Raw genomic sequence first — 16,991 nt, forward strand, 5'->3', positions numbered from 1 at the left:
AGAAAGCATCCCGAAGTTAGAACCTCCGTTTCGATGAGGCAGTCAGAGGGTTTGGCTTTCTCAAAAATGAGGATGAGCCTTGTGTGTACAAGAAGGTTAGTGGGAGCATAGTCGTTTTCCTTGTGTTATATGCCGATGACATCTTGCTTATTGGAAACGACATCCCGACATTGTTAAATGTTAAGCAATGGTTAGGGAAGTGTTTCTCAATAAAGGACTTAGGTGAAGTTGAAATTATACTAGGTATAAAGATCATCTATAGGGATAGATCACAACGGCTTTTGGGACTAAGTCAAGAAAAGTACATAGATAAAATACTGAAACAGTTCAGTATGTCTAACTCCAAGAAAGGATTGTTACCCATGTCTCAGGGAGTTCTTTTAAGTAAAAGGGATTGTCCTCAGATTGAAGAACAAAGGGAACACATGAGTAAGATCCCTTATGCGTCTACTATAGGATCTATCATGTATGCCATTCTATGTACTAGGCTGGATGTCGCACATGCACTAAGCATAACTAGCAGATTCCAACAGGATCCAGGGAAACACCATTGGTCTGCTGTCAAGAGTATTCTTAAGTACTTGCGAAGGACTAAAGATTACTTCTTAGTGTACGGTGGTGAGAATGAGCTCATTGTAACGGGTTTACACTGATGCTGCATTTCAAACCAATGTCGACGACAATAAATCGCAATCTGGTTATGTGTTTTGCTTGAATGGAGGTGTTGTAAGCTAGAAAAGCTCAAAACAGGACACCGTCGCTGATTCTATCACAGAGTCTGAGTATATAGTTGCATCGGATGCTGCTAAGGAGGCAGTTTGGCTTAAGAGGTTCCTTACTGGATTAGGAGTTGTCCCAAGCATCTTAGATCCAGTAAACCTCTTTTGTGACAACAATAGGGCCATACCAAAGCCCAAGGAGCCCTGGTCACACAAGAAGTCCAAACACATACTCAGGAGATTCCATCTCATTCGGGAGATCGTCGATAAAGGAGATGGGAAAGTTTGCAAGATTGTTGGAAAAGACGATGTAGTTGATCCTTTGACCAAGCAGTTGGCTAGGCCAAAACATGATCGTCATGTTAGGTCTTTTGGTCTTAGAGTTATGCCTGATTGGGACTAGTGCTAGTAGGAGATTGTTAATGTAGCCCTAGCCCAATACATTGTATGAACTCTTATTATTTGGATAATTATTATGAGGCATCGATTTATCTATTATTTTTGTGCATAGTTAATAAGATAACATATCCTTGAATATTGGTTCTGCTCAAGTTATCAAATGAGTGATTTAGATAATAAAACCTTGAAGCATAAACTAGAACAATATTCTATATGTCCCTAATCAATTATTTTCATGGGAATGAAAATAAATTAAGACTAGTATGTCTTTCGTGAGATGACCTTGTTTTACGGGTTATAGGATATAGGATATAGGATATAGGATAAAGGATATCAATCAAAGGACATAGATACATGTTAGGGAATAATGTACCTGTATCAATCCGCTCTTGAGAACACTGCATGGTTGTAAAGTCATAACTGTTTTTCTAAAGCAATTCTTGTACTCGAATCCTCCGACCTGAAATCACTATCGATCTCGACTGAATCCTTACATGCTTTAACTTACGCCTAACGTCATTTGTAAATGAGTTACAAGTACGGATATGTTTGGACATATCGCGGTTCATGCTGAGAAACATGAGTGAAATGAAGAGATTGTCCCTCTATAGAGAGTGAATATCACCGGCCACTTGATTAGTGAGACTGAATACTGCGTGGCCACGCCCAAGGGAAATGATAAGAGTTATCATTTACTTAACCTAGTTAGTTCACTAAGAGATCAAGAAATTAATTAGCATTAAAATAAGGGTGACTTGCTCCATGCCTTATGCTAATTAAGATATTCAGTGGCAAAGGATTGTATGAGGTTGCGATAGGTTCCGTTAATTCTTGAAATTGACCTTCATTTAATATTGAATAATCATATTATCTTGCAAGAGAATAATTATGATTTATGAGCGTTAAAATTGTTTAAGCTCATTGCCAATGTTAAATGGACCTACAGGATTGTACACTAAGAATGCCGAGATCAAGGTTTAGTATTTGTTACTTAGGGGCTGTTTGGTTGTCTATAAGTGAAATTACATGTAAGTGAAATTACAGTGTAAGTGAAAATGCTGCATTTCTATTTACATCACTGCTGTTTGGTTTGTTGTAACTGAAAATGCTGCATTACTTTTAATTTGTTTGGTTTGATGTAAGTTAGAAGATATGGTCACCATGTAAGTAAATGGGGTAAGATTGCCCCCAATATATTGTATTATTATTAATTATTTAATACATTTTAAAAAAATAATTTAAGTTAAAATAATTAATTTAATTTAATTTAATTTAATTTAATTTTTAAATTAATTAAATGATTTAATAAAGTATTTATTACATTTAAAAATAATAATCAGAAACTCAAATAACTAAGCCAAATAATAATAAGAAACTTAAATAATTAAACACTAAGTCTAAATAATTAATTTAGTTCTCCCCTTCTACTCTTAACACTAATGTAATTAACTTAATAATAATTTTATTAAATTAAAAATATATAAAATTCTTTAATTTTATATAAAAAATATTTTTTTAATTAAAATTAAATACAAATTGGTATATTTTAAATAAAAATAAATAAATTTAATAAAACATAAATAAGTATAAGTTTAATTATCTTAACAATTGATTACATGTAAGTTTTCATTTTTTTTAATGCATAATTTGGAGTGAAGAATGGTGATTTTAGCCCAAATGTTTTGCTGCATTTCAACTTACAGCAAATTTTGCTGTAAGTTGAAATGCAATTTGCTGTAAGTTGAAATGCAGCAAAAGTACACAAAACTGCAAAATTGTTTACATGTAAAACTGATTCCACAGCAAACCAAACAACCTTTTACATGTAAAACCAGTTACATTACAGCTACTTACAGCTAGTTGCAGGTAACCAAACAACCCCTTATTAGATCACCTATTTAGGGTTTTGGTGAAAAACCTAAATTAGGTAGAGCGAATAGCTTTTTCGGGTTGGGTCTTATTAAATGTTGATCCAATCTAATCGATTTGGTTAATTAAAATGGTTTAATTAATCAAGTAAAGAAGAGATTCCTAATTTGATTAGGAGTGAATGGTTTTTTCGCAAATTAGGGTTTTGGGTTTCCAATATAAATAGATAGTCTAACCCTAATGTGAAGATGTGAGACAAAATAAAAATAAAAAAATTGAGTGATTGAGAGATCGTCTCTTAAGAAACCCTAGCCACCATCCACTCTTCTCCCTTGACCGCCGCCGTCGGATCCCACCGCCGAAACCCGCCACCGCCGCGCCTACAGTCCCTTTTCTCTTGAATATCGGGTGCTTGGTATTCGAACCAAGAAACAAGTGTTAGTTTCTTAAGATACTAGCATACCTACGTGATTCCCAAAGGCGTTCGTGTGTACGTGATAGTAGATGGGAGCCACGATTGGCAGTACCTTTCGATTTCGGGGAAACAAGGGTGCGTTTAGAATGGTCATCAAAAGAAAAGTATAACTTTTAATTATCTATTTATTTAGAATTTAATCCTAGTTCTAGAATGCGCTAGGGTTTTATCATGTTTACTTGCCGTTAAAAATTTTGTTATCCGCTGCGTTTTGGCATGTATTTTTTGCATGGTAATTACCTTATTAGAATGATAAGATCCCAACAGAAGACATGACGATGAAGAGACAAATCCTTCAGCAACAAGACAAGAACATCACTGGTGAAGGCTGAGGTACATCACCATGTAGCTATAGACCAACGGGAACGGGGAGATTTTTAATTAAAGAATTATGAGACGAAGACATGACGATGAAGCGACATGACGATGAAGAGACAAGTCCTTCAACAACGAGACAAGGGCATGACTGGTGAAGGCTGAGTAGCATCACCAGGTGCCCATAGACCAATGGGAACGAGGAGATTCTTAACTAAAGAATCATGAGACGAAGACATAACGACGAAGAGACAAATCTTAAGACCAACGGGAACGGCGAGTGATAAGCAGTGGCGGTGGAAGGCTAGGGTTTGTAGTGGTGACGGCGGTGGCGGGTGCTAGGGTTTAACCCAGTGCTCTGATACCATGTGAGAATATGAAAAAATAATTTGTATATTCATTAGCAAACGAGTACAAAGATAAATATAGAAAAATATTAGGGGTTTTGCGGTATAGGCCCATATTAATCAATCTAAACTTTAACATGACTCAAACAAGACGAATCAAAACATAATTGGAAAGCGCTCACTCTTTTATTATGTGCAAATGTGATTATTTACCATTAGGGTACTGCAGTTTAAAATGCTTGTTATTTAATAAATCATACACTTTCCTCTTCCCTCAATAATCAATTTCCAAATTCTATTATGTTTCCTAATGATCCATTATATCATGTTCCTCCTGACAAGTATTAACTTATAGTATATTTTTAATAGATTTAGGTTTAATTTCTTAGTTTATTATGCATCTTTCTCCATCTTTTTAATTGAATTTTACTCTATAGTTCAAGTTACTATTCTTCATCAGTTTGTATGTAGATAAGTGGAGTTCAACCTTTATTCGAAGCGCAAATGACCTGTGGTAGCAACCACACCCATGAATTGTCGTGTAGAAATTCAAAAGACTGAAACCTTAGAAGAAACACAATCTGCCTGTGCTAGCTCACATAGCTGTGGATCTTTGACGCCATCTCAACCCTAATTTAACCCTCCTCTATATAAGGCCAAGAAAGGATTTTCAGGGAATCTTTGGGCTACGATAACAAGGATATGATTTCTCTGTAGGCTTGGGATCATTTAAACCTATCAAAAAGGAGAAAGAGGATAAAGATTGAAGGAGAGATTCATCAACTTACAAGAACATCACTTGTGGAAGATCAAGAGTTTTCTTCTTTCTTTTACTTTGTCAGGGAATCTTTGGGCTACGATAACAAGGATATGATTTCTCTATAGGCTTGGGATCATTTAAACCTATCAAAAAGGAGAGAGGATAAAGATTGAAGGAGAGATTCATCAACTTACAAGAACATCACTTGTGGAAGATCAAAAGTTTTCTTCTTTCTTTTACTTTGATTTATTTCATGTTTCGATCAATGATTACTCTAAACCTTTTGGCTTATAAATCAAACATGAGCAAATAGATCTTTTATTTTAGGGTTGGGATTAGCCCAATGTTTAGATAATTGACGATGTATTGACTTCTATTTTCTTATTAATGTTTATTTGCTTTTGATTCAATTTTATGGTACTTAATGCTTGTGAATAAGTTGAGCCCTCATATTTGCATGATTTTAGACATCAAAGGAAGGACCGAAAGGTGAACTAAAGTGTTGGAAACCATAGAATTGACCTGAAAGCCTAAATTATGATTTCTTGAATATTACTAGATGTCATAGAACTTAAAAGATCTAATTAGAGCCAATTACCACGAAAGTAGAAGTTGTTCTAAGTTAAATATCTCGCAATATTCTAAAAGGAAATAGTGAGTATCCTAGGATATTCTATCTTCAAAGCAATTAAACTTAACCTAGAAAGGGTCCATACGAAATCTTTTATCTATCATTGTGGCGAACCTTAATCATAGAAGCCCTTGTATCTAAATTAATCACCCAAGACATTAGTAGCCTTAATTTTGTTAGCTTTAGTTTTCAGTACTTATTATTTTCACAATTCACATATATATCGATGCGCCTAAATGGCTCTAATTGCAAAAAATTGGTAGTTAGCAACAAAGTCCTCATGGGAACGATATTTTATTCACTACTTGAAAGATCCATGCATTTGCAGTATGCATCACCTCCTCGTGTCACCTCTTTGTATGTTTCGTTGTGCTCATAATTTGACTCCAGAATTGGACAAGTTGAATGCTCAAGCCATCAAGTGTGTTTTTCTTTGATATTCCAGATTACAAAAAGCATATTGATGTTACTTTCCTGTTACCCTTCGTTATTATATGTCCACAAATGCCACATTCTTTAAGAAAACAACATATTTCTCTCCTTCGGTCAAGTCTAAGTTTGTTTCTGAAACTTTGCTTTTCACCTATTTTGGTCCATTTTCATCTCTTCTGAAGATCCTCTCACCAGACTCTTCAAATCTCTCTCCTAAAGACACTAATGAAGTACCGTCATCTGTAACATCCGAACCATCTTTTATCGTGTATCAACGATGATTAGGGATTTTGTACTTAAATTGGATGCAATTAAATCTTGTCAATCGTATTCTACTTTAGCGACTTCACCTACCATGGACTTGTCTAATACTACTAATGATTTATTGAACCACCTTTTATCATGTATCAGCGATGATTAGGGATTCTGTACTTGAACCGGATGCAATTAAATCTTGTCAATCATACTCTACTTTAGCGACTTCTCCTTCCATACGCCTGTCTAATACTACTGATGATTTACCTACCACCTTTCGGAAAGGTACTTGGTCTTGTAGAAACCCTCATCCAATCTATAATTTCTCGAGTTTCTATCATTTACCTCCGACATATATTGCATTTTACTCATCATTGTCTTCTTATTTCATTTCCTCAAAGTAAAAGTAACAGTGAGGCACTTATTCATCCAGGGTGAAGACAAGCTATGTTTGATGAGATGCTTGCTCTTAAGCATAGGGGCACCTTGGTACCCCTTCCTGCAAGAAAAACAACTATTGGTTGTTGTTGGGTATATGCCGTTAAACTTGGTCTGAATGGGCAAATTGATCATCTCAAAGCACGTCTCATTGCTAAGGATATTCTCAGATCTATAGACTTAACTATAGAGATACCTTTTCAACCATGGCGATAAATTGCTTCTATTCACTTCTTTCTTGCAATGTTGTCATTGGTCACTGGTCATTATATCAATTGGATATAAAAAAATGCATTTCTCCGTGGTGAGCTTAATGAAGAAATCTATATGGAGCAACTACCAAGCTTTGTTGCTCAAAGGGAGTCTGGATTGGTTAGCAAACTATGATGTCCCTTTATGGACTAAAACAGTCCCTGCAAGCTAGTTTGGAAAGTTCAGCATTATCATTCAAAATTTTGACATGCAATGCAGCAAAACTAAACATTCAATTTTCTATTGCCAATACCTGGTAGTCTATGTGGATGATAATTATCACATGCAGTGACCTTGAGAAGATCACCCAATTAAGGAAACATTTGTTTAGTCATTTCAAAGCAAAGGCCTAGGTAAACTAAAATACTTGGCATCGAAGTCGCCTAGTCAAGGAATGGAATTACTATCTCACAAAGGAAGTGTACTTCGGACATTCTTAAGGAAACTGATACGTTGGACTATAAACCTGTTGACAGTCCCATGGATCCAAACAATAAATTATTTTCGGATCAAGGAGAACACTATTCAGATGCTGAGAGATACTGAAGACTGGTTGAGAAGCTATGGGATTAGTAAGTCACTTCATGCAATCCCCTTATACCGATCAATTGGATGCTTTTGTTCAAATTCTCAAATATATTACGAAAGCTCCAAGTGTTACTATATGAAAATTAAGAATACACTTAAGTCATAAGATACTTCAATGCACACTAGGCAGGTTCTCCTATTGGCGGTGATCTACCTCAAGGTATTCTATTATTGTTGGTGCTAAGCATAGTAGTTAGAATCGTACGATTCTCGATACGAATCATACGATTCTTATCGTTTTCCATCTGTAACGGTTCGAATCTTACAGAAGAATCGAAATTAATCCAGAATCGTGAATGAATCGTTTGAATCGGTCGAATCGACATGAATCGAGAAGATCAACGATTCAGTTATTGATTTCCTGAATTTTGAATTTAAAAAAGAAAAAGACAAATCAGACCTTTCAAAAAAAAGAAAAAGACAAATTAGTCCTTGTAGAAAACGAAGAGCCTGACGATCTAGATACCAAAATTTTAAAAAAAAAAATCGAAGGGAAGACTAAACAGAGGAAAAAACATAGACGAAGGAAAAAAAATCAAAGCAAAAGGAAGACTAAAAAGAGAAAGAAGCATAAAAGGAGAAATTGTGGTTTTATTCCAACGTCCTCAACAGAAGGTATTTTTCATATCTCTTCATCTTTCTTGCGGTTCTTCTTTTTTTTTTAATTCTTTATTATAATATATACAATCGACTATTTTAGTTATTTAAAAATTCTTTAAATTAGTTTTTATTTAATTAATCTTTAAATTTGTTAATAACAAATTTAAAGATTAGTTAAAAGATAATGTTTTTTTTTAAATTTTAAATCTTGTTATAGAAGAAATCTTTTTTAATTAAAAAACTAATCTGTAACATAATTTAAAATTATTTCATTATTCTTAAATCTGAACTATTTTTGGAATAACTAATGTGTTTTTTTTAAATATATATAGGTTTGCCTAATAATTGAAAATGTCTTCCACGCTTAAAAAAGGATCTCAAACTAAGAAAATTGATCCGACTTGGGAATATTGCTCTCGAATTGGAGATAGTAGAATGCATTTGAAATGCAATTATTGTGGACTTGAAAAGTGGGGAGGGATAATTCGAATGAAACATCATTTAGCTAGCACTCATGATAACGTTGCTCCTTGCAAACAATGTCCAGATAATGTGAGAGAAAATTTTACCAAGCTTTTAAAGGAAATGGAAAGCCAGAAAATTTTAGATGGGAATGAATGCTTTCAAGAACAAGTGGGAGAAGATGTTCAATGCGTAGGAGGAAAAGGAAAAGGAAAAGCTATGGATGCCTTTATCATCAAAGATAAGGGAGTCAAGCAACAAACTATAAATGCAATGGTTAAAAAAAGAGAACCGGTTGTCCAGAGCATTTGCAGATTTTTGTATGGGCATGCTTTGCCCTTTACTTTGGTAAAAAGTCCACTATTTTCTTCAATGATGGAGATGGTTGGTAAATATGGGAGAGGGTTAAAACTTCCTTCATATCATGAAGCTAGAGTTTCATTTTTGAAAAAAGAAGTTGATAATGTGAACTCAATGATGGAGAATTATAAGGAGTGGAAAAAGACAGGATGTACTTTGATGTCTGATGGATGGAGTGATCGGAAAAATATATCTCTCACTAATTTTTTGGTTAATAGCCCGAGTGGAACTGTTTTCCTTAAATCTGTCGATACCTCAGATGTAGTAAAAAGATGCTCGAGAGTTGTTTGAGTTGCTTGATTCAATTGTGGAGGAGTGGGGAGGAAAATGTCGTGCATGTGGTGACGATAGTGCTTACGCTTATGTGGTCGTGGTGATTTGTTAATGCGAAGTAGGACAAAATTATTTTTGGTCTCCTTGTCTTTGCATATTGCATTAACCTGATTTTGCATGACATGGGTGAATTGCCAATTTTTAGAGATGCTATAAAATAAGCAAAGGAAGTGTGTGTTTACATCTATCGACATGTTTGGGTTCTTAACATGTTTAGAAATTACTCCAAGAAGAAAGAATTGAAGAGGCCGGGGGTTACAAGATTTGCTACATCATTTCTCACTTTGAAAAGTATCGATGACTCTAAACTTGCTCTTAGGGCAATGCTTGCATCGGAAGAGTGGGCTAGATGTTCTTATTCTTCTAAGATGGAGGCAAAGAAAGTAGAGGCAATCTTATTATTGGATGACAAGTTTTGGAAATCTATTAAGTATTGTTTGAAGTGTGCAAGTCCTCTCATTAAAGTTTTAAGACTTGTGGATGGTGATGCAAAACCCGCAATGGGTTACATATATGAAGCCATGGATAGAGCAAAAGAACAAATTGCTCAAAATTTCAATTGTCAAAAGGCAAGATACGAACGCATTTGGCATATTATTGACACAAGATGGGATTTGCAACTCCATAGGCCACTTCATGCGGCGGGCTATTTTCTCAATCCCAAGTAAATTTACAAAGTATTTTTGTTAATTTTCATTTTCAAGTTTGGCTAATTTTTACTTGCATTGCATTGAATTTTATAATTTTTTAGGTTCCAATATAGTGATTCTTTCAATGCGGACATGGAAGTAAAAATGGGATTGTACAAGACAATAGAGAAAATGTATCCCGATCTTGCAACAAGAATCAAAATTGATCAACAATTAGAAAAGTTTAAGAAAGCGGAGGGATTATTTGGCATGAGCATGGCTATTTTAACTAGAGAAAAGAAGCAACCTCGGTAATAATTTTTGTAGATGAATTGTGAATAGTTTTTAGTTACGCTCAAAAATAAAAATCTAACTACCTATCTTATGTAATCTAGCTTTATGGTGGGAAAGTTATGAGGAAGAATGCAAAGAGCTTCAAAATCTTGCCATTCGGGTTCTAAGCCTTACATGTAGCGCCACAGGATCGCGAAAAGAAATTGGAGTACATTTGAGCATGTGCATTCCAGAAACCGTTTGGAGCAACAAAAGATTAAATGCTCTTGTGTTTGTCAAGTACAATATTCAACCCGAATTAAGACAAGAAAAAGGGAGAAAAAAAGGTGAGACATATGATCCAATTTGTTTGAGTGATATGGAGTTAGATGATGAGTGGATCACAGTAGAAGCAACTGTTTACCCAAGACAATTCATGGATGGATATGAATGAATGTTTTGAAGATGATGGAGGGCTTGGATCGAATAACAAAAGAAAACGAGATAAATAACTCACTCTCTAAATGCATAAGCATTCATTATTTAAAATATTGAATTCTAACATTTTATATAATGTATAATGTATTTTATATAGAACCAAGAAACTTAAAACTTGATAGGAAAAGAAAAAGAAAAGCCTTTGTAGTTGAAGAGGAGGTGAGAGGAGATGATGATGGCGAAGCTGTCTGATGAGGAAGAGAGCAAGAAAGATGTTATGGTAGAAGATGAGGATGATGGCGATGAAGGGTTACAAATTTGAATGAGTGTTGATATGGCATCATGGACATGAAACTTATAATTTCATAGTTTGAGGAACTGAGTTTGGGCCTTTGAGCTTTTTTTAGTTTTTAAAATATTAACTTGGTTGGTGGATAAGTGTTTTGAACTAAGTTGTTTTTAATTATATATTTTATGTTTAATGCATGACTTAGAATTTATTATTTTTTATTTTTTTGGTATAATCATGTTATATATATATATATATAAATATTGAACCGAATCTTACGATTCGATTCGATTCACGATTCTCGATTCGTAAATTTAGAATTTCGATTCACGATTCGAATCTCGATTTGACTACTATGGTGCTAAGTTGTATCTTGAAAAAGTAAGAAGCAAAATGTTGTTGCTCACTCTAGTACAAAAGCTGAATAAAGAGCCATGGCTGCTCTTAACTTGTGAGCTCATTTGGATAGAACAACTTCCTCAGGAGTTGAAATTTGGAGATATTCAACAAGTGAAGTTACATTGTGATAAGCAAACAACACTGCACATAAGAACATAACATATAGATGTAGACTCTCCTTTTGTTCGAGAAAAAATTCTTTTAAAGGAAATTGTCACTGAATCTGTCAATTTAAATGATCAACTAGGGGTAACTTTCACAAAGGCTCTTAGAGGTCCTCAAAGTCCAATTATTTGTAACAAGCTAGGTGCATATGATTTATATGTTACAACTTGAGGGGGAGGGTTAGAAATAGAAGTAGCAGTTAATCATAGTGTTGGTTATAGCAGCAATAGTATTGGAAATAATAGTATCTTAAATGGTATTTTTGTAGATACAAAATGTTATTATTCTTTCATGCGTGTAAATAAATTCCAACCTGCTGAGAGCCTAATCACGCAAGCAATTCTCAGAAATCACTCCTAAGTCCCTTAGTCTATTCTCAAGTATTTTTATCATGGATAATAAGCCAATTTGAATAAGATCCCAACGTAGATGTTCATAGCCATTACTAAAACCCAATTAATTTGCATTTGGTGTACAACTTTTAGTCAAAGGGTAGAAATAAACATGTTCAGAATTGCAAATCAGGCATGCACAAAAGTATGTAATTTGAATATGAGTTTGATTTCAAGCTTGCCATGCCCATTGGCTTTTAACAGCAAAGCAATATGGGCAAAAATAACACTTGCAGCCTAAGGTAACTGCTTCGTTCAAGCTTATACTTGTAGATGCCTCAAATTCTATGAAATCATAGTCATCATCACAACAAAATTGTCAAATGTCATACAACAATACCACATAACTAACTTTCTGAAGTATTATCACACCCTAATGAGGCATCAGTTAGAACTAAATGACAAATAAACTTGTAAAGGAAACCAGGCCATGAGGCATATCAGCTAGATACAATCAAACAGAGATAACCGGAGGTAATTCAGAGAGTTAGAAAAAATTTAATAGCCAGAACTTACCGTAAAATGAAGGCGAAACAAAGAGTGGGGTGCAATCAACAATAACCGAACATACGTCTCAACCATCGCAATGCTAGGAATTGCCTGAATTGTATAACAGAATAAAACTTTTACAGGTTAATGGCCTGAACTGCCTAAATGTGGAAAAAGGCACTGGAGAAGAAAAAACATGGTATTAACAAAAAAAAATTCAAAAATTAAAACATGAAAGCAACTATAATAATTGCCCCTTTAATGACTAGAAGGGTCTCTGCAGAAAATACTATCGAAAATCATTAATGAAATTAACAGCAGATAACTCAGAACATAAGCATGTTGAAAGGCTAACCATACTGATTGGATTTCAAAATTTGTTAATCGAGTATAATGTGTGTTACTTCATTTGGCCAAAGAAACATAGAAAACGAAGATCAAGCATCTGGCTTCATTTTTAAATAATGCATAGACAATAGTCAGATGATGCTGATAGTTATGGATGATAAAACACCATATTTTGGGCTCAGTTAGCATAGTGGTAATGTTGAATTGGCATCATTATGTTTTGTGTGCACAGGTGAGCATGACCAATTACATTTACAATAATAACATAATTGCTCAACTTAATAATAAATTCTCAATGATAATTATGGATTCAGCATGTTGAATTGCCATTATTATGCTTAGCATGCACAGGTTAGCCAGAAATCAGCTTCCCATAATCATACCGGTGGCAACACCAACTCAGTAAAAACAGATCACATAGCACTTCAGTTTCTTTCATTCCCTTCTCTTGCCAGAACAAGGGACAAAAAAATAAAAGATTACCAGGAAGCACAAGATAACATGCAAGATATGCCAATTTGAATAGTTCCAATCTAAAGAAGAGTAGACTATCTATGTCCAGTGCAAATTCATAGCCAACAGCCATCTGGCAATCCAACTATTTCCAGTTGAATGGATGTTATTCCCATGAAGGAAAAGCTGTGGAGATACAGGTAGAAAATATGACAGAATTTGCTATCAAGGCTCTTAAGCCTTATAGAATTTCTAGTTCTTACAGCAAATGTATTAACACACTATAATTTGGTCATCAGACAAAGCATATTTCTTGCATGAACAAACTAGACAATGAATTTATAAAACGTTAATGCAATTTAACATATCATAACCTAGCATTTACAGATTCAACTGATACATTTAGAATTCTATAGGCTTGTAGTAAATGTAGGACAAAACATTCTCGCCCATGATCATTCAGATGAGTGCATATTTCCATAAAATAAGAAAAGAGCATGAGAGCTATGAAAGGACATAAATAATATACCATAAATCACTAAAAAAATAAACAATCAATATCATGCCTCAGCTACCTGGCCCAGAAATATTGTTTCTTCAAGTTGGTAGGCAAGCTTCATGCATAAGTTTATGGACAGACCAGAAAGTAAAGATATTGGCAGTGGGTAAGTCTCACGCAACATCATCATCCTATCACCAGATTGTACATTGGAACCCTGTAGTAAATCCTGAGCTCCAGATGAGGTCAACCAGTTCATGATTGCTTCACAAGCAGGTTGTGCCATGGTAAACGACAAAACCCAAAACATACCCATTGATTTTTCATCCAAGTTTGTTAAATCCATCATGCGCTCTCCTGATATTAAATCAATTTTATATCAACAAAATATATATATATATATATATCAATCTTGTACCAAATCCCCCTTTACATTGCAAATAAATAATCAGAAAATTCACTTTCTTGTTTTCATCACAAATAGAAGAAATATTATGATAAAAGCAATAGTACATCACCAAAAGGAGAACCTCGAAATATCAAAGAATAATGAGAAAAGGACGCTGAAGATGGAAACATGGACCTCATCCCTTACCATAGGAATAAAAGCAAAAAAATCATATAAAACAAAATTGACACCAACAAATTAATTGCATTGTTAAATGCAATCCAAACATAATATCTGAATCCAATTCACCCCAAAAGTTTAAGCTTAGATGAGAGACCCAAATTTATACATTCATACTCATTTTCACCATCTTGACCAATGTGGGACTATTAGCTTAGATACAATCAAATCAATTCAGTTTTTGAAATTGAAAACTCAAATGCTTCCATCTTGTTAAATCTCGGACCAAATTAATTGACAAAGATAAAATTACTTATAGTTTATTTAAGGAAACTGGCTATACAGTAGGTAATTGAAATGAAGAAGAAATGACACCTCACAGCTCTTTTTCTTTTTTCCTTTTGTGAAATTATGAAAAATAGGACAATAAAAAACACATTATCTATATGATGCCACAACCACATAAATTATACTTAACAAAGATATGGCGCCTTCAGATAAAATAATAAATGAAGGGCATGACATAACGGTCAGACAGTACAAAAAAGATGGCTTGTTAAGCAGCAAGGCAAATGACAATATTACATATATGACATACCTTTCGTCACCTGTTTCCACCATTCATCTATCTGTTTTCCTTTCTGAAGCTGATCACTATTTAGATATTCCCTTATAGTAGTGTTGAAGGACCAAATACGCAAAGTTTGGCTACTGCTTATGAAGTCAAGAATTATGCTTTGAGCACTGATATTGTTAGAATCTGGACTTTTATCTTCTTTATGAAATGAAATAATCTTTTTGATAGTCTCAACCTGGTATGAAAAAAAGCAGATGAATATAACCAAAATAATAACTTATGAGATACAAATTATGCAACACAAGCATGTAGCAATAAAGCTTGGATGTGGGAAAGAATATGAGAAAGAAAGTCCTTCTATGAATGCATTTGGGATTGTATATTGAAACGAAAACAACCTTCTTTGGATCTGAACTTAAAATGTTCATCACAACATCAATCCGAATAATCTGGGCAAGAAGCCATGTCACATGGTTGCTCCAAAGAATCTGCTGATCACTGGCTGTGACTCTTGATGCAAGTTTGTTAATAAAATCAAGAAAATCAATCGATCCACTCTTCATCAGATAGAAAAACATGTCCGCAAATACAAGCCAGTCTTGCCAGCATTGTGTCTCTGCAAAAAACATAAAGCAATTGAATTCCTGGAGTAAAAATTAGGACAATTATAAGGAGAAAACAGTCCAAAACTAAATTTGAAAAGTCAATTTGCCGAAATCTAGACAATATGCATATAAAGACCAATCAATAATTAGTCATATAAAATAATAAACACAGATCAAAGCTTCCAATGCAAGTGGTATTAAGAAAATAGTCAAGATCATATAATTATCTAATCATTTGAACTGAATCTCATCAAAATGTAAAGCAGGCGGTAATGACTAGCACATATCAAGGTGTTTTTGGTTTGCCTTACTGCTAACTAAAGGGCTAGCACATATCACGGTGGTTAGAGATAATAATTTTAATAGTCCTAGATCAATTACCTTAGTCAATCTTGATAGAATATATCAGTCTAGGTTCCTCTTTCTATCACCTTAAGTTTAAGATAGGATCAATTAACTCTAATATTTTAAAAGTTTATTTCATTTGCTTTCCAATCAGATTGAAGTAAAATATATCAATAGAGTTTGCAAACCAGTTTCTGATTGATTCTTGGCCAACTTAAGTGGCAACTGGAGTGCCACTTAGAATGGCAGTGTTCAATGCTTATAAAAATAGCTTAACTTTTCTTTGATTTCACTCATAACATCTCTAGCGTCCCTGCAAAAGATCCTACACTAATTTTCCTGACAGTTGGATTCATATTTGCACCACTATCCTTATCACTATCTGCTTTCACTTCTTTTCAGCAAAACTCATCCTTAGGCTCAGGCTAAATGGATGGTTCAGTTCTCTTGTATCAACACAATAATGCTGAATATCTCATACATGGAAAACAAAGGAATAACTCTTTCCATAACCATATCCGGCGAACTTTTGGACTACAAAAGTTTATGGAAAATTTTGGAGTCTACTTCCATTTTTCATCGTTCCCCATTTTTAACAGTTTCCCTAATCACCTAGAAGAAGCATGTGGTACCTCTTATAACTAACTTCCACAAAACATTTACACCTACAAAAGGAACCAAAGATTTTGTATGCTGCTTGGCAACGTATCCTATTGGATAAAGGGTGCATTTGACCTAACATTTGAACACCTCCAAAAGCATTTGTTGTTACCAATAGCTCCACTTTTGACTCATAAGACAGATCACCCAACAATTTCCCAAACCCACTTCCGGGTCCCTCAAACATGAAAAAGAAAATAAGTTTTGCCAAAAGCTCCAATTTGAAACTTGGGGCAAAATCACTCTTACTAATAAAATTTTTATAAATTAAAAAAAAAAAGATGATTTGAATTAGATTCTTCAAAGGAAACACTTCAATATAAAAAATAGTTTGAAAGATCTTTCAGTAGAAGTCTACCAAACAGGACCTAAAAGCAGAGGTGATACAACTCCCTTATTCATAGCATTCGTCCATTTGTCTGAACATCTTCATGATGTCCAAAAGGCATCTGAAATGCGATGATGGTCATATATATTAGTTTTCCCCATTGAAAATGCAGACATAAAAATTATCAAGGATCAAAAGATTGTGAATAGAGAATCAATAAATACATCTAAGAACATGTTCCAAAAAAAAAAAGGAAAAGGAAAAAAGAAAAAGGAAAAAAAAACAGAGAAACTCCAACA

General features: G+C 34.2%; 1 protein-coding gene across 1 annotated transcript in view; it reads right to left on the reverse strand.

Moving 5' to 3' along the window:
* Positions 1 to 16,991, reverse strand: part of LOC120270161 (mediator of RNA polymerase II transcription subunit 23-like) — a 56,425-nt gene that overhangs the window by 33,456 nt on the left and 5,978 nt on the right. The window contains 4 exon segments of the mRNA XM_039277183.1: positions 12,337 to 12,420; positions 13,686 to 13,966; positions 14,776 to 14,989; positions 15,153 to 15,398. Of these exon segments, the coding sequence (XP_039133117.1) occupies positions 12,337 to 12,420; positions 13,686 to 13,966; positions 14,776 to 14,989; positions 15,153 to 15,398 (825 nt within the window).

The sequence above is a fragment of the Dioscorea cayenensis genome, chromosome 10 (assembly GCF_009730915.1).
Source record: "Dioscorea cayenensis subsp. rotundata cultivar TDr96_F1 chromosome 10, TDr96_F1_v2_PseudoChromosome.rev07_lg8_w22 25.fasta, whole genome shotgun sequence".
Taxonomy (NCBI): Eukaryota; Viridiplantae; Streptophyta; class Magnoliopsida; order Dioscoreales; family Dioscoreaceae; genus Dioscorea; species Dioscorea cayenensis.